This window comes from Pollachius pollachius (genome assembly GCF_949987615.1).
Source record: "Pollachius pollachius genome assembly, chromosome: 4".
Lineage (NCBI taxonomy): Eukaryota > Metazoa > Chordata > Actinopteri > Gadiformes > Gadidae > Pollachius > Pollachius pollachius.
Window position 1 is genome coordinate 25556157 of NC_136937.1, and position 18677 is coordinate 25574833.

The window sequence follows — 18677 nt, forward strand, 5'->3', positions numbered from 1 at the left end:
ATCTGATCACCTGCTAAAGAGGATCATAATAGCATACACATACACAGCATAGCTTACATTACATGGTATGGATTGACGTCTTCAAACACTGCAGCAAACAATGTCTCTTTCATCCACCCCTGTGGTGGCCCCAGTACCATCTCCAAAATCTAATAATAATTCTCTCAAAATTAATGAACTGGATGAGGTCCAACAGAGATCCCGTCACTGGGTTCATACCTCTTGCCACCTGCCAAATCGGACAAGGAGAGAGAGAGAGAGAGAGAGAGAGAGAGAGAGAGAGAGAGAGAGAGAGAGAGAGAGAGAGAGAGAGAGAGAGAACCACAGCACACCCGAGGGCCCCCCAAGCAGAACAGCAAGGTCTGGAGCTCTGCTTTACCGGCCGCGTGTGGCGGCTCGCCCGAGTGGAAGTCTCCATACTCCCAGGAAGCGGTCAGATCTTCAGCCTGGGCTGGGGCCTGGAAGGGCGGTGGGGAGCGGGCGGGGTCCCGGGCACCGGGGCCAGCCTGGTAATAGGGGCAGGTCAGGGAGAGGTCGCCGGCCGAGGGAATGGGTTCGTCGTCGTAGCGGCCCGCCGCACTGAGCGATTCCCCGAGATCGCACAGAGCTGGAGGACACCCGGGAGAGCTAACACACAGCAGTGTTATAATGGTAAATGCATGTCACGGGGAGGAGAGAGCGAGAGAGAGAAGGAAAGAGAGGGAGAGGAAAACGCAGAGAGAGCAAGGGAGTGAAGTATAGCGCTAATAAGTGAAACACACCCTCATTGCCTGTGCATGTGTGTGGTGTGTGGGTGTGGGTTTGTCCGCTTGTGTGTGTTGCGGTGGGGTGGTGAAGGGGAACGGTTAGCCTTTAAATGTCAGAGATCCTACGTTGGGTTTTAAAGATTGTGGGGGCGGGGGAGGGCCTCAGCGGGGCGCAGCACCTCATGTAGTCATGACGGTGAATGTCAAAGGAGTTCATATGCGTGACGGTCGGATGTGTCACTCACATCAGAGCCTGTCGTACAGTGTTACCATCCACTGCTATTTAGTGATTGGGCAGATGTGATACAGCAGGCCTTGATTTCAGGTAGCATATCAGTTGGGAGCGGAGGGGTGAGGCGGGCGGGGTTTCTTCTCAAGGACGCCTACATCCTAGCCACAGACAGAGGGTTCGAGGGAGGCTCGTGGCTCAGGAGGTAGAGTGGGTTGGCTGGTCACCCTTGCTAGTTCGATCCCCGGCTCCCCCCAGCTGATATATAAGTTGAGGTCATGTATTTCTCAGCTAAAGGCAGCTGCTGTTGCTTTACCTTTCCTTTCAAACTACTGACCGTGTGTGCGTGTGTGTGTGTGTGTGTGTGTGTGAAAATATCGTCTTTTAGTTGAAACATCCCAATGAGCTGGCTGTCGATCTGTGTGGTCGACACCATCGTCAGTGTGTGCATGAATGGTTGAATGATAGGCAATATTGTAGAGCTCTTTGAGTGGCCACTGGCTAGAAAAGCACTGTATAAATACAGTCCATTTATCAGGCCCCACACCTTTGGGACGATTGGGTCTTTGTACTGGAAGGTGGGGTATGTTAAGTAGTGCTCCTTCCCAAGCTACAAATACGGCGCTGTAAAGCCCTTTGCAAGGATTACCGTAGTAACCATACAACTGCATTTGGCCGTAATTATTAAAACTCTTTCTTGAAGGCATTACATGAACTCACTGTAGGTCCAAAAAGACATAAATTTCTGTGGATGTAAGCTTTTTATTTAAATTCCTTTATGTTTAATAATAAACAGTGAGTTTCAAGAGGCCGAAAAGAAGAAATAATGATCTGATATGATTTGGAGATTGCGTGTTAGTTAGCTTGAATATGGTTTGTTAAGGAAAAATCATTTGAATTTCATCTCTTTTATGTGTTTGATCAAAGCGATCCAAACTATGACCAGAACAGATATGAATTGAAATAAACCATGCATGTTTATGCATAGCATTTCATAAAAAAGGCATTAACAAATTGGAAACACAATTTTCAAACTAGACTAAAACCGCCTGGTAGGCCTATTATTTTTACTGTACAGATCCCCCCCCCCCCCCCGCCCATTCTCATCATTAACGACGTACATCTGCATATTCCTTATTTTACAGTCCGGCCATTGTGTGGCTATGTAGCCCAGGGAAAGACAATAGCCGCCTCTCGTCAATTATTTAGTTTCTCATCAACCCAAAAGATGACAAATGCTAATTTCCGTCTGTTCCCCAGCTGTGCGCTCATTAGTTTCAAGGGGTTAATCCATTTCGGTTTTGCATATTGATACGCCAATTATGTCTAATCGCTGAATGGGCATACGTCAAGGTAATACTGCATAAACATCTAGGACCATTAAGGGGCAAGGGGCATGCATATATATATATATATATATATATATATATATATATATATATATACAGAACATATGTACAGTACATATATTTACAGCACATGATATATAGTGAGCATGGGTTTATTAAGGGATTTGAATCATTATAATGTATATATTTATGATGTAATGTTATAATGTGACTACAACTGATTCCTGGTGGGGATCCAAACCGAACTGGGTTCGGTTTTTATCTCCTCACACCCATAAGTGCAACTAGTATGTCCCAAAAGAGGACATACTAGTTGTTTGGGTGGGGAAACCTTCTAGAATCTTTGGCGAAACCATGGCAACTCGATGGAAAGGCATTTGCTGATTGCTGATTTGCTTAATGATAATGCATTGTGTTGTCACATGCGTGCAACTATTCAGGCTTACCCACCGAGGGAACCAATAAAGTTGAGGGCTGTAGTCTTGGGAGGCTGAATTTGTGACATTTGCCCTCATTGGCTAAAGTACCTTTTTATATATATAGTAATAGTTGTATTGTTATTGCTGTTTTTACTACTGCATATGTAGTGGTTTACATTGATATAATTCCAATAGTCTGCGTTCAATAACCGTAGAATCTTTCTATACTAAGTTTTCTTTACTATTTAGCATTACTAATTTACCTAAAATACCAAATACAGGACTACAATATGTGAAATGTGTCTGTTACAAAGTTCATGCCACATGAAGCGCAGGGTGTGATGTCGAAAGCCAGTTTATTGAAAGGTTTGCAGACATTGATACATGAGCTGGTGCTCCATGTTGCCGTGCAGGAGATCTCCCTGAGTGTGTATGGTGGTGGCTGATTTAACCTGTGCAGACTGATGACTCAATGCACAACAGGTGTGCAGGTGCGTCATACACACTTACTCCACAGTGGCGGTTTGTAAAAAACGTTCAAACTAGCCCCAGACAGCCTTGTTCAACCGTCTCCTGTCAAGGCTGTCTGGGGCTAGTTTGAACATTTTGAACACACACATACACAAAGGAGCCTTCGTAGACAGTGCTACTGAGGAAACAGGAATGGAGGGCTGGCTTCTACTTCTGAGGCCCGCTGGCGATGAGAGACTCTCCCAGGAGCTCCACGAAGCGATGCACGTCATCGAAGGAGTTGTAAAGAGGCACGGGGGCCACACGCAGCACACTTGGCTCCCGCATGTCACACTGAAGGTAAACACACATACACACAACAAATATCAAACACAACACCCACAAATATTCAACACACACACACATACACATACACATATACAACACAAAACACACACACAACACAACACACACATACAAAACAACACCACACATATACAACACACCACGCACACATACAACACAACGTACACATAAAACACAACACTCATACAACACAACACACATACAAAACATCCCATCACACACCTAAAACACAAATTTGCAACACAGCACACACACACATGCACCATACAATGAGCATCAAACGTAAAAGCTAAACCTACCTAGCTTGCGTCTAGTGCCAGGAAAACACGTAAAATATAAAAGATAAATATACAAGCCAAAGATAATTGAAACAAAGATGCTACCAAAGAAGATGCTCTTTCCCAAACACAAAAGTGTATTAGGTCACTGGGGGGTGTGTGTGTGGTTGATGGCTGGCTGATGTAAATGGACTGCATTTATATTGCGCTTTTACCCAAAGCGCTTTACAATATCGCCTAACATTCACCTATTCACGCACACACCACATTCACAGTCAGCCAGCTCGTCTGGAGCAGTTAGGGTGAGGTGCCTTGCTCAGGGACACCTCGACACTCAGCTAGGAGGAGCCGGGGATCAAACTAGCAACCTAGCGGTTACAAGTCAACCCGCTCTACCTCCTGAGCTACTTCCGCCCCCCCCCCATTTTGTCCGCTCTGGGTGTGTGGGGCTCACTCACCGCCACTCCTCTCCTCTCCAGCTCGAGGAAGACTCTGATGATGGGCACCGAGAAGGACAGGGACAGCTGGCAGCCCCTCTGCTGGGGGTCCCTGGGGGTGAGGATGGTGACGTGGGGATGGTCAGGCCGGCGGGGGTCCCGGCTGTAGTAGTGCTGGATCAGGTACTCCAGGTAACCCGTCAGCAGCACAGACTTGCGGCGCAGCGCCGTCATGCTGGTCATGTGGAAGATCTGGAGGGGGCGGGCGGGGCAGGTCAAGAGCCATGGCGATGTTGAGAGGTCACAGTGTAGCACAGGGTTACGGTTACCCATTCTGGACAATGAAATGACTGGGCAAGGGTCAATGTACTCTCTCTATCTCTCTCTCTCTCTCTCTTTCTCTCTCGCTCTCTCTCTCTCTCAATATTTTAGGGCTATCGAACTATTAAACATTTAAGTCAAGTGAATCCCATAACAACCTGTGATTAATCTCACGTTTACGGTATTAGTGCTAGTCTCATGTTCTTGTTTTGTGTTTGAGTGTGTCAGGGTTAAATAGTTTATATTTTTGGTGGAATTATTGAAATTCAAGAGAAACTGATTAGCGGAAACCAGAGGTCTTCAATGTCTCTTTCCCCGTATAAGGGATGAATGCAGAAAGTAGGCCTGTTTAACAAAAATATATGAATAACTTTGACGGGACAACTTCAACAGTCCCTTTTCATTCTTCAGTCAGTGTGTGACATGGCTCCAACTAGCTCAAACCTCTTTTCTTCTGGCCAGTTTCTACCCGCATGCAACTCATAGTTTGATCGAAAGAGCTGCCTCAACATTTTTTCATACAAAGTTTGCCATTTAGTAGGGTTAGGGTTAATCTAATTCCCAAAGTTTTTTTTATTAATTTGCAGGACAATATGCGAGGGCATTACGTGGCTGCCTCATAACAGATAACACAAGTTATCACAAACATCTCATATCTCCTGACACAGGTCCAACCTACCTACCGATTAAGAACCATCGACAAGATGTGTTTTAATTCAACAATACTGATCTGTCGACACCCTCCTTTATATACTTTACGTGAAAAGTAGATGGGTAAGTCTTTCCATGCAAAATCAAAGACCTCAAATAGAGCAGCTTCATTTAGCGAGGTCAGATCTGGCAATGCTGCAGTACCTCCAGGCTGGCCTGCAGGGGGCAGACTAGTAGGATGGGTTGGTTGGACAATCTATATCCATGCACGCCTGGTTGAAGCTCCATCACTTGAAGCAGAAGAAAATGCAGTCAGTAATAGAGCCTGTTCACAGAGGCATGTCACAAAGGTCAAACCCATAACTAAATGTTAGTTTGCTCATCTTACGTACCAGGGCAGGTTAGTAGACTAAACTGGTATAAATAAGTCTAGTGCCTGCCCGGGCCCTGGTACGTACTACAAACAGACACATTATTAGGATTATGAGACATCCGTTTAAAAAAAAGTGTCTTTTTTATAGTGGTTCTCATTTCTCAGTCGAAAGGTTAGAAAGTCTAGTGACATTATGATAAACATATGTTAAGAACAATATGTATAATATTAGATGAGGGTAAACAAATTGTAATAACCAATCTAACCACTAGATGGCCACATTTATTGGTTTCAACAATGGCTGAGGCCAAGGCTCAGGAGTACCAAGGAAATGGGTCTTGAATTACCATTATTCATCTGGAAACGCGTTTTTTTGTCATGTCCCCACCACCCTAGGAGCCTAGAGGCAGGAATGACATGGAAGATATCATTAGGAATATTGCTGAATGTTTCTCTTATCTAAACTTACCGAAAAGGCTCATTAACAACCGGTCAGTTGAGAGGTAAGAGGCTTTGACCATCGGATTGGGGGATGGGGGGGGTTTACTCACGCCGGTCTCACGGTGTTGGCATGCTTCTCGTGGATAAACCCTCCCGCCAGTCCACCGGCCCCAGAGTTCACATACTACAGTGGGGCAAGACAAAAACAACGCTTGTTCTAACATCAACACGGATGTCATGGAACCAAAGCAGTTTGAAAGACAAGGGGAAAAAACGAAAGGCTATAATATAAAGGTCTGCATTTACTGATTCAGGTTCTGGGATAAAGTCATTTGATTGGTCTAAAGTTTAAAGGGTCAGGTCCACATATGAATTAAAGGAATCAGTTATTCCTTTAATGTGCAGTGTGTGGCGGAACATAATATAGTAATATAATATATATAATATATAATATTCCGGAGTATGATTTAATTTGTTAATCCCATGAGAATATGATTATGTTTTCAATAGTGTTTTCAGAGCTTGTGTTTTCATTACCTTAAAGTATTCATATTATATGGGTGCCATGGATGTCATGGGCCACCTTGTTGCACAGCCATGTTTCTACCGTAGCCCAGTGTTCAATGTAAAAGGACCTTCACTTGTCAGCCATGACCTATAGTTTTACATTGACTAAATTGATGACTACCATCTATCCATCATTTGACACTTGTCTACTTGATGTCATAGACAAATGTCAAGGAACCTCATCACTTGACACTTGTCTACTTGATGATGTCACAGACAAGTGTCAAGGAACCTCATCACTTGACAATTGTCTATTTGATGATGTCATAGAAAAGTGTTGAGGAACCTCATCACTTGACACTTGTCTACTTGATGATGTCATAGACCATGACATCCTTTTGGATTCATTACATACAGGCACTGGGGGGGGGATTCAGTTGGTTGCGATCTGCAAGCTCACTAAACTCTACACACTTCAACTTATGATATTGGAAGTTCATAATCATCAATAACCATGACAAAGTTTCATCACAGAATTTATCCAATGCTGTTAGGTATTGGCCTTTGGGCATCAATGGCTGTAAAACATAATTATTGTTTTTCATTTTATAATCATTTCCTGTGACCCCTCACCTTATAGGTGCACCAGCAGGCGAAGTCCACCCCCCAGTCATGCAGCTTCAGCTCAGCATTCCCTACTGCATGGGCGCAGTCGAACCCCACGTAGCAACCCTGCAAGATGCACAGGTTAGGAAGACTGTATCTGTGTGTGTGCGTGGGCATGCTTAAGTGTGTGTGTGCTCTCGTGTGTGTGTGTGTGTGTGTGTGTTTGTTTATTTGTGCGAGTGCTTTCTTTTTTGTGTGTCTGTGTGTTTTTGTGTTTTCGTCCGTGTGTGTGTGTGCGCTTGTGTCTTGGCGTGTGTGTGTGTGTGCCTGCGTGCGTGCGTGTGTCTGTGTGCTCGTGTGTTAGCGTGTGTGTGTGTGTGTGTGTGTGTGTGGGCAGGGGGGTTCACAATGCATTCACAGCCATCCCGACCTCTGTACACATAGAGAATTTACGAGAGATCCCTGCCTGATACGTTATAGAGTTGTACCACACACACAAGGTTTGCACAAATCCGTGAAGTGGTGAAAACGTACATCTCTAAATGTAAGCAATGCCGAGAATCATGTTCACAAATAATCGCCTGGGGTAGGAACTGTACGACACGGCATGTTTAAAATGCATTTGCATGTAAACTCCCCTCCCCCGATGTATAACATTGTTTGACGAGGTCAAACACCGATGTCACACTTAACTAAATATGAGTCTGCTCTTCTTACGAACCAGGGCAGGTTAGCAGACTAAACTGGTTAAGATGAGTCTAGTGCCCGGGCCCTGGTACGTACAACAAACAGACCCATTGTTAGGACTTCGAGACACCAGTGTTCAAAAAAAGGGTTTTATTTTATAGTGGTTCTAATTTCTCAACCGAAAAGGCTAGAAAGTATAGTTACATTGTGATAAAAACATACTTTAAGAACAATATGTATAATATTGGATGAGGCATTACAAATTGTAATAACTAATCGAACCACTAGGTGGCAGCATTTATCCGTTTGAACCATACCTGAGCTCAAGGCTCAGGAATCATGTTCAATAATATTCACCTTGGGTAGGAATCGTACGGCAAGGCAATGTTTAAAAAGCATTTACATATAAACACCCCTCCCCGATGCATTACATTGTTTGACGAGCGCCAATGTATGAACTAACCAGACATACGTATAGACACAGACATATGTAACCCTTGTCAACATATCTCCTGTCGGTCAATATTGAATGCAGCGCACACAGCCTAAGGAGGTGGTTCAGACAAAGGTTTGCTACCTCGCAACCATTCCCGTCTGTTCGGACAGATAAAAACTTCTCTTGTTTTGTTTGATCTCACAACAGTTTTCGAATGTCGGTTGGAAGAGAGATTCAATGTCAACAAGGCAACAGTCGGTCAGGGAGCAATAGTTCCAATAGTAATAATAGTATTTTTATATCACTGTTTATTATGTAAGATGTGAGGATATATTATGTTAATACGATTATTACATTGGAAGATTTGATCGACCTAAACTGAGAAATCAATCATGAAAAGATAATTAAACAATGCAGTAACATACATAGAGCTGCAAGATCACACATCGACCTAGATGTGTGCTGGATAGATCAGTCTACCAGCCTACCTTGTGGACTGTAGCAAACGTTGCTCATCTATTTGTCATTAATCTAGGTGGACATGCTCACTTGTGATGTCAGAAGAGGCCGATTTTCAAAACGGCATGGAGCGGTTAATCACACTCACACCTGGTGGTATGATATGGGACCAAGGGCGTAGGAACCGGGGGGGACGGAGGGGACGTGTCCCCTCCAATATCGGAGACAGGCGCATTTGTCCCACCTAGAAATTATACCGGATCTGTCAGGTTTCCGATATGTGTCCCCCCCAATGTTAAACTCATTCCTACGCCCCTGTATGGGACATATTTCATTCAGGAGCAGGGCTGCCGGCATCCCTCACAGTTTCCACCCCTTCAGTTCAGTTTCAACAGGCAAACGGAGAGGCGTGTGACCTCAACGCTCAAATAGCAGGGAAGCAGGGGAGGTGACCATATCAGCCAATCGCACGGTCATGCACGCAAGAGCACGCGTTCGACCTACAGAGGGAGTCCTCTGCAGCGCAAACCAATCTACAAGCGGTGTTCGGCTCTCCGTTTAAGGGCTATACAATTCAGTTGAATTGACTGATGGGTGTAAACGGCAGGACCTCCTTATGGCCAGCCCTGGTGATGGCTTCCATGTCGAAGAGCTGCCCGGTGTAGTACTGCACGCCGCTGAACATCACCACGGCGATGGAGTCGCCCTGCTTCTCGATAACCTCCAAGATGTCCTCCGTCCTCAGCGTGTCCTCGCCCTGGAGACAAAGACAAAAGGTCGGTCAGTCGGTTAGTCTGCAACCACTTTCCGATGTTGGCGGGACTATGGCGAGCATTTTGCGAACGTGAATATACATTTTTGCTTTGAAAGAGACAGTGAACCCACTGTTTCAGCTGGGATTTAAACACACTATAGAATGTGTAATAACGATGTTGAAGACATGAAATGCACCACACACCCTAGTTTTATACCAGGGGACGGCAACCCTAGGCACGCGTGCCACCACTGGCACGGGGCAGCATAATCATTGGCACACTTGGAAAAAAATAAAATAAAAAATAATGATTATTATTATTAAAAAAATTCACAGCACAATGGGGCAGCATAATCATTTCTACCTTTCTTTTTTTTTTGCACTTTATTCTGTTTTGGGCATTTCCTCCCAGTGCAAATATGTTTAAATTAGTTACAGAAAGCAGTGTTCTGAAATGGGATCAATTAATAGTTTTTAAACCTATGTTGTGAGCAGTGTTGGTAATAACGCCGTTTAAAATAACGGCGTTAGGTAACGCCGTTATTTTTTCAGTAACGGCATAATCTAACTAATTACTATTTCCGTCGTTATAACGCCGTTACCGTTACTGTACGAAAAATGCAGTGCGTTACTATGAATTGATTGAATAAACTGCGTAATCCGAATGCACCCTTGGCTCCAAACACAAACTGCTAGTGAGGAGACCGGGTGGGTTAAAAATGAGATAAGCGATTATGATTGGCTAAGGCAGAGTCATGTTTCATGGTAGCCAATCGGAGCCATTGTTTTTACACACAAGCCAGGACACGCACGCCACACACACGCAAATGCACACACCAAACAGATTAGATGCAGAAATGGCGAGTCCGGAGCAATCCGATGAAACGTTGGCATCTGTAGTATTCGGCAGACGTTCCACAGCCTTTGCAACCAAGCAAATGAAATTCAGGCCCCATCCACACTAACCCGGGTAAATGTGAAAACGCACATCCGCAATGAAAATGATCTCCGTTTTCAGATCGTTTTCGGAATATTTTGCGTCCACGTTCCACACTGAAATTATTTTGATAAACAGTTGTTGTCATGGTAACTCCTCCACGCCTCTCTGTTTAGATTACAAGCGCGCGATCAGCTGATATTTACAGTTGATCAGCTGGTTAATCATTTTCGACCCGGTCTTGTCCAGAAACGCCGCTCCAAGTACGGTTTGAACTGTCGTCTTTCGGTTTTTTTACCATCACTGAAGAACATTAGTACAGCACTCGCCTCCGGCGTTGGAGCAACGAATATGTTTGAGCCAATATGTCGAGTTGTTTCTGGAGATAAATTACTACATCGTACAGAGAGATCATCATTATCATTTCACCTGCCATTTTTTTGATGAGCGTCTCGGTCTCGAGCGCAAGCTTGTGGCAGTGTCATGGCAGTATCATGGCAACCGAACGTCATAGTTACTGAAAGCCTCCGTCTACCCTGTCCACACTACAACGCGAACCCAGCGTTTTCACATTTATCCACCTCAGCGATCATTTTCGAAAAGCATAGTTTTCAGAGTCGGAATTCTCAGTTTTAGTGTGGACGGAAGGGCTAAATGGATAAACATTTATGCATTTGTGGATTAACCCGGGTTAGTGTGGACGGGGCCTCTGTTGGAAGCATATCGGGGCCTTGAATGGGCAGTTCAACCATTTAACACATTAAGGCCAAGTGAAAACTGCTCAGAAAAATCAAAATTCTTTGACACATAGCATAACTTTATTTTTTTTACAGTAACGCAAATAGTTACTTTCCCTGGTAACTAGTTACTTTTATTATAGAGTAATTCAGTTACTAACTCAGTTACTTTTTAGAACAAGTAGTGAGTAACTATAACTAATTACTTTTTTAAAGTAACGTTCCCAACACTGGTTGTGAGTAATAGAGAAGAAAATATTTAAAATATTGTTGCAAGTGGCCTGTATGCATTGCCTTCTATATTGTGGACTATATGGAAATAGTATAATTCCAGGTCTTCTGGAAATGTTTTTGGTCGCTGTGTCATAATTCAGCTTAATTTTTAATATATTGTTGCTTAAGGCACACTCTTTAACGAGAAAATGTTAAACTGCCACTGCATGTTGAAAAGGTTGCTGACCCCTGTGTTATACAATAGGTGTTCGGGAAGCCTAGCCTGCACTCGGAGACGGACATTACACAAATCACTGCTCGGACGGAACTTCACCATCCAGACACACCGTGGTGTGTCTGGATGGTGACAAGTGCCCCAAAAGCCAAAACTTTCTCCCGGTCGCCGCAGTCTACAACTACCCAGACGGTGCTCATCACGTCCTCACAAACCGCACCACCGATGCCCCTTGGTCGTGACTTGAGTTCAATGACAGATCTGCCGGAGGTTGTGGTTCAGACGTACCGGTCTTGGTGACAGGCACAGCATGCTCTCCTTGGGGTCGTGACCTTTCAGGCGAATCTGAGACTCGACAGCGTACTGAGGAGAATAGATAGAAGAATACAAATCCACGTTCAGATCACATTAAAAGGACACAGGTCACCTTTGGTAAACTTTAGCCAGCATTCACTCAAAATGTACTTCTTCAACTGTTCAAGTTATTTAAATTAACTTATTTTCATCATTTCGCAATTTTTCATTACATTTTTCAACTATTCCGCAATATAGGGCAAACCGTTTGCAAACAGATGGAAGATGAATCAAGCTCACTGGGCTACTTGTTCTGAATACCTATCCAATAGTCTATAATTGACAACTTTGTTGACAAGAAACTAGAGATTAACTATATAATGCATTTCCTGAAGAAAATGTAGCTGTAGTGATGTAGTATAAAGGGAGGTTGACAATATGTTTAACATAGCTGCAGTTTGAGACGTATCAAAAAATTGAATAGCCAAACTCACAAAAGTTTAAAGTCTGAACAGAGTAAGCGTAATAATTTGAACAATCAAACCATTTTATAAATGGCAGGATTTAGTATAAGAGATCAAACAAACAGCTTAAAGGTCCCATGGCATGAAAATGTAACTTTATGAGGTTTTCTAACATTATTATAGTTCCCCTAGCCTGCCTAGGGTCCCCCACTAGCTATAAATGGCTTTAGGTGTAAAATGAGCACTAGCTATCCTGCTCTGCATTTGAAAAAACAAATCTCAGACGCACCGTTTTGGATGTATTCCCTGTATTTCGTCATACAGGGACATGCTGCCTCCCCTTTCACTGCTTTGCCCAATGAGCTACGACCGTGCAAGTGGCACGTGTGTGAACACACACACTGTAACACAAATGTTGTACACTTCTTTGTTATTTGGATAACCGTAACTGCTGTTGGTGTTATGGCGCATAACACGTCGGGTTCTCTGACGTCTCTGGTATTTCCACAACGAGACTCGTAGTGGGAATAGGAATTGGGGGGAATTCCTATCTATATATTTTTTGAACGAAGGAATTGGGGGGAAATGATCTATCTTGAAGCCCCAGTGCAGTGACAAGGACACTGTGCTGTGGAAGGCGCTGTCCTTTGGAGGAGACGTAAAACCGAGGTCCTGACTCACTGAGGTCATAAAAGATCCCAGGGCACTTATCGCAAAGAGTAGGGGTTTCCCCGGTGTCCTGGCTAAAACTGCCCAACTGGGCTCATTCAATCTGGCCCCCTAATCATCCTCCCGTATAATTGGCTGACTCATTAATTCCCTTACTCTCCCTCTCAATCTGGTGTATGGTGAGCGTTCTGGCGCAGATTGGTTGCCGTGCATCAAGTGGGTGCTACACACTGGTGGCAGTGAGTGAGGTGCCCCCTTTCACTGTAAAGCGTATTTGAGTGTCTAGAAAAGCGCTATATAATTTTTTTTTTTTTTCTTCCGAGGCAGTGGTGCCTCGGCAGCGGGCAGCGGGGCTCCAGCGGGAGACAATCTCGGGCAACAATCCCTTTTTCCTCCATGTTGCCATTCAGTCTACTTCAGATTGATGTGGAAGTGGAAGAACCAGAGACGTCGGAGAACCCGACGCAGTCGTTTGAGATTCATAATATCGTCTAGAGGCGCACACAGCTTTTGGCCGTGATGAAATATTTTATATGATATAGATATTTATGTATAATATGATATTACTTAGATATAGAACTCCAGGACTCCCGCCGAAGCACCCGGAGTGTTCTAGAATATTTACAGAATTCAGCTAAAGGCTGTGTGCGCCTCGCCATTGCGATACATCCACTGTAAACAGAGCGCATGGTACCGTGGCTGCAAGCTGCTCAGGGCCACACCCCCAACCTCCTCCTTGACCCACCTCTCTCCTCCTCATTTGCATTAAAGCAACAGACACCGAAATGGCGCGTTTGGGGAAAGCTCAATGTGCGACTGGCTCGTAGCGGCTGTAATTCTGCACCATAGGCTGAATTTCGGGAACGTCTTCAAATACTGCGTTAGGGGCCCACAAATATCTATCTATTAAGCATCCATAAAGTAGCATGCCATGGGACCTTTAACTAAAGTGGTAAAGTTCGAAATGGTTGAATGAAGCCATTGTTACAGTCAAATTAGTGGAGAATAATAACATAAGGAGCACAGTATTAATAGGTGTGTGTGTGTGTGTGTGCGTGTGTGTGTTTTTGTGTGTGTGTGTGTGTGTGTCATCACTACATTAAATTATTATCATTAATTTAAAAAGTTGGCTCTAAATGACACAGGTATTAACCTGGTATAACTGTTAATGGTGGTCTAAAAACAAACACGACTTGATAACAACACAAGAAAAAGACATGATATGTGGTTGTAACTTGGAAAAGTGTAGTGTTATTGTCAATATTGTTTTACGTCTAGTTCATCGAGTGTGGGTCACAGAATGATAAGGCTTATCCTTTTGGACTCAGTGGACCATCATGAAAGAAATAATTGGGGCAGTAATCTCCGCTACCGCTCTTTCACAGAAGGCCATGGGTCAATGTAATGGGCAAATGTTATTTTCACATTCTGTTTCTCTGACTGCCCTTTGGTGTGTGCCTTTTTCTTGACCCCTGTGTTGATTGGGGATTAAAGGCTCCAACTGAGGCCTGTTTCCTGACTCCTTGGGAAGGTTGAGAAGCAAGAGCTCTTACGTCCCCCCCATTATGACATCCTGAGGAGGTTCATAAATCATCCCATGGGTTTCGAGGTGCTCTGACAAATAACCACGTGCCAACCCATTCAAGGCTTTAGCAACTCTCCTGCTCTCCAACCACTAAATCAGTTTTATTTACATTGCAACAGTTTGTAAAAAGTTTTGAGAGTAATTTCACAGCGTATTTAAGGACCTGCGTTGAGGATTCCCACGGAGTATAACTTAACTTTGTTTATTTGTTGGTAACTCACATGGTCTGATGGAAATGCCTTGTCCTCCATCAGGATTTTGTGACGTGATGCTGTCGGTTGATAAAAGGATAGCTGCAGGATTGAATAAAAGGACCAATTTTATGAATGACGGATATGAACTCGATCATTTCCAGCATTCTTCTCATAATTGATGGAAGCACAATGGACACAATAAAAGAATGTGTTAGATTGTTTTTATGTTGTGAGATTATTTTCTTTTTTTTATAACATGAGCTGGATGATCTTCAGGACGCGCTCTTACTAGGAGTAGGTGTAAATTAACGGTCAACCCGTTCATCAAAGCTACTTCCTCTGGTTTGGCACCTGTGGCACAGACAAACAGACATACATACAGACAGACATACAGGTAGGCAGACACAGACAGACAAGAAGAAGATAGGAAGAAGAAAAAAAATAAATAGTTCATGATTTCCAATCCTGTGTTGTTCTATTAGTAGTCTCCGAAATCAGCAGTGGACCTCAAATCAAGGTGAACAGGCTTTTTCACACTTGCTTAATATTTGTTGGTTCCAATCATGCTGCTGCAGGATGCATGATTGGAAGCGTGTACTTTGTACACAAACTCAGCCAGTGTCATGCCATTCATTGAAATGATGACCTTTGTCATCCAAATGTCAACAATACAAGGTTCAAACAAGGTTCCCAACCATCTCGAAAGAAAACTTAGGCTAAATCTTGTTTGCATTTCCCTCTGCCTCAACAGTCGGTGTTACGGTTTGATTGAACAAGAAACAACCAATATGTTCCTTGAATTGGTTCACCAATTGGGTCGCCAGCAGAAATCTGATACTGGGTGATACTTTAAGGAATAGTCCATTTACTATTTATTAACAGTTCAATCAATTATAAAGGGTTGCTTGTCAGTCATTTCTGACTCGTTTGTGTTAATATAAAATGTATGCATTAAATGTATGAGTCTGGACGTAAAAACAATGATTAGTGGCGTCCCTGCGTATAGCGACAGAGTGTCTTTGAGTGTGACTATCCTCAATATTTCCTTCCTTACCAACAACGTTCCCCATAAGCTCCTCGATGGTTTCCTCCGCCCACGCCCAGGGCCTGCTGCCCTCGGTGTGTCCGTGTATCGCCCTGCAGAACACAGACAGTGTCAACGTGCACGGAGAGGAGAAAGACCACGTTCTCAAGGCAAGGTATAGAAAGGCAACTTTATTTATATAGCACTTTTCATACACGAGGCACTCAAAGTGCTTCACGTAAAAACATTGTCATGTGAAATAACAAAATAAAATAGATGAGTAAAACGAAACAAGGGCAAAGTTAAAAAATGCATTGTAGAAAGTGTGTGTTTAAGATTTAGCAGAAAGCTAAAGCAAACATGCAATAAAATGTAATGATAAAATAAAATAGATAACTAAACGAAAAAAAGGCAATGTTTTTTTTATAATAATAAGCTCAAGGTCTAGAGGTTGAGTCAAGTCAATGTTACTGCCTCTGTTTATGTGTGAGCAGAATATAAATGTGAGATATATATATATAAAGAAATGAACTAATCACGTACAACTTTTCCCATCTCTCCAGCTCCTCTTCGAGATATTTCTTGGTGCTTTTGGGTTGAAGCCCCAGTGAGTTCCCCACAAAGTAAATGCATTCCTGGCTACCGTCAACCAGCGAAAGATCCGCTAGATAGACAAAAAAAACAAAAGCCATACGGGATTAATGAATTAATAACGATTATTTCTGCACCCTAAAACTATAAATGTTCAAAAATGATGTGGATTGATGCTGGCGTGTTGTGTACAACACACACACACACACACGCACACACAAACACGAGCGCACAGATAAAGAAAGTCTCTATCAATTATAATGACCACATCTAGTTCAAGTATTGATGGAAGGTCAGTGCTGTTCAATAGTTATTTAACCGGCTTTTCCTTACAATGGTATGATAAATATACACACAATATCAGTGTTGTCCATACACCACATGCATCATCTATCATCCAACCAGTCAGAAATCTCCCGCTGACAGATCCATACCAAGCGGCTTGCAGAATAATTTGCAATAACAATGTTTACAACAAGTAGTATTAGTGCTGTCTTGTCTGAACAGGAACAAGCACACAAGATACCACTGCAAATACCAATGCATCATAGCTCGTCTTTTTTACATTTTACACTTAGGGGCTTTATTACGGAAGAGGATTAGGGCCATACATAAAAAACAAATTAAGTTCTTTACTCTCAGAATTTTGAGAAAAAAGTCAGAATTCTGACTTTAAAGTCAGAACTACGGGTACCTGTAAGGACCAACCTCCGTGGGAGAGACACTTGTGAAACTGGCACCAAAACAACACATGTTCCAGTTTCACTCACCTTTTGGTCTTCCATTAACGAAATGGCTTCTTCTGGAACCCCTCGAACCCGCAAGAAGTCGCTAAGGGAAGACATCTAAGCACAAGTAGGCTTGGGCTACTGGCTACTCTGCGTGTGGTTTCCTCCTACTGCATAAAGCAAAGTGTCTCTCCCACGGAGGTTGGTAGAGACAATGGTAGGTAGGAAAATTCTGAGAATAAAGTCAGAAGTTAATTATTTTTTTTATGAGTGGCCCTAATCCTCTTCCGAACTTTTTGCTGACACTTTTATCCAAAACGACTTATAGCCATTCACGCACACATCCACACACCGACGGCGGAGTCAACAACGCAGGGCGACAGCAGCGATCTCGTCCGGAGCAGTCAGGATGAGGTGACCTGCTCAGGGATACCTCGACACTCAGCTAGGAGTGGGGGATCGAACCAGCAACCTTCCTGTTACGTCTACAGTGACAACTCTAGCCTCCTGAGGTAATGCCGCCTCGTCTCGTCTCACGCGCACTCACACGGCGGCAGGTCCGCTACTTTCGGCAGGAAGAACTGCTCTCTCAGGTGGCCCAGCTCGTCCCGCCGGTCCAGCTCTGCAGCCAGCTCCCTGGAGACCGGGCTGCAGCCCAGCTCCGCCGACAGGCGCTCCAGCTCTGCGACGCAAGGCTCCATGATCATCTACTTGGAGGTTCACTTTGCTTCAATGAGTTGAAGTGGTGATCGCACTACTTCTGCTTTGGGTTGCAACGGGTCGGCCCCAGCAAACGCGTCGTCAGCGCCCGGGGCAGACCATATACTATCTATAGGGCAGACGCGTGATCGAATTGGAGCGATAGGAGGGCCGGCCAAAGGCAACGCCTCCCATTGAATTGGAATGGTCGTTGGCGTGCAGAGGCGCATTAACGCACAGGCTTCCCTATGCTGCAGCCTAGGGGCCCAGGTCTGCAAGGGGCCCTGGATTGGCCAAACTATTTTCATTTTTTCATAATTTTTTTTATTGATTGACCACTATTGGCCCATAAATAGAAACATTATAAGAATAAGCAGCTGATTGGGTAGATGTCTGGGCCCTGTCATGTGGCCAGCTTGTAAAGTCAATTTTGTTTTCAAATACAGTTTTTCTCAGTCGCTTTGGTACATTTCTCAGATCAGAATCGAAATTCTCAAAACTACCTGTTCAATCTTCACATCATTGTGTCACTTGTGCACATCAAAAAAACAGTTTCTCATTACTTTGAACTAGTTGCAAATGCTTTGGTATATCCATGCAAATGATTTTGTACAATTCTCTGCTCTTTCCTACATTATCAATTGCTTATGTCATGTTATGGTCAAAACGTACTGTAATGGGTCTCTATTGAATAGTCCCATCCCCACAACATTTAGGCATTAGGTCATTGCATAAGGCCCTGTCCACACAAAGCCAATTTTTTTGGTGAAACCGCGTAAGTCTTGTGCGTTTCGGCCG

At 43.7% G+C, this 18677-nt stretch overlaps 1 protein-coding gene across 1 annotated transcript; it reads right to left on the reverse strand.

Annotated features, from left to right (window-relative positions):
• Positions 1 to 3377: 3377 nt before the first annotated feature.
• kynu (kynureninase) lies at positions 3378 to 17950 on the reverse strand. The gene is made up of 13 exons (XM_079734052.1): positions 17728 to 17950; positions 16405 to 16525; positions 15892 to 15974; positions 15127 to 15188; positions 14865 to 14936; positions 11920 to 11994; positions 9366 to 9512; positions 7201 to 7299; positions 6171 to 6244; positions 5967 to 6019; positions 5451 to 5536; positions 4296 to 4526; positions 3378 to 3547 (listed from the first exon to the last, which is right to left on the reverse strand). Exons 1-13 carry the CDS (start codon positions 17885 to 17887, stop codon positions 3422 to 3424), a joined length of 1389 nt encoding a protein of 462 aa, XP_079590178.1. The 5' UTR covers positions 17888 to 17950; the 3' UTR covers positions 3378 to 3421.
• Between the last annotated feature and the right edge of the window lie 727 nt (positions 17951 to 18677).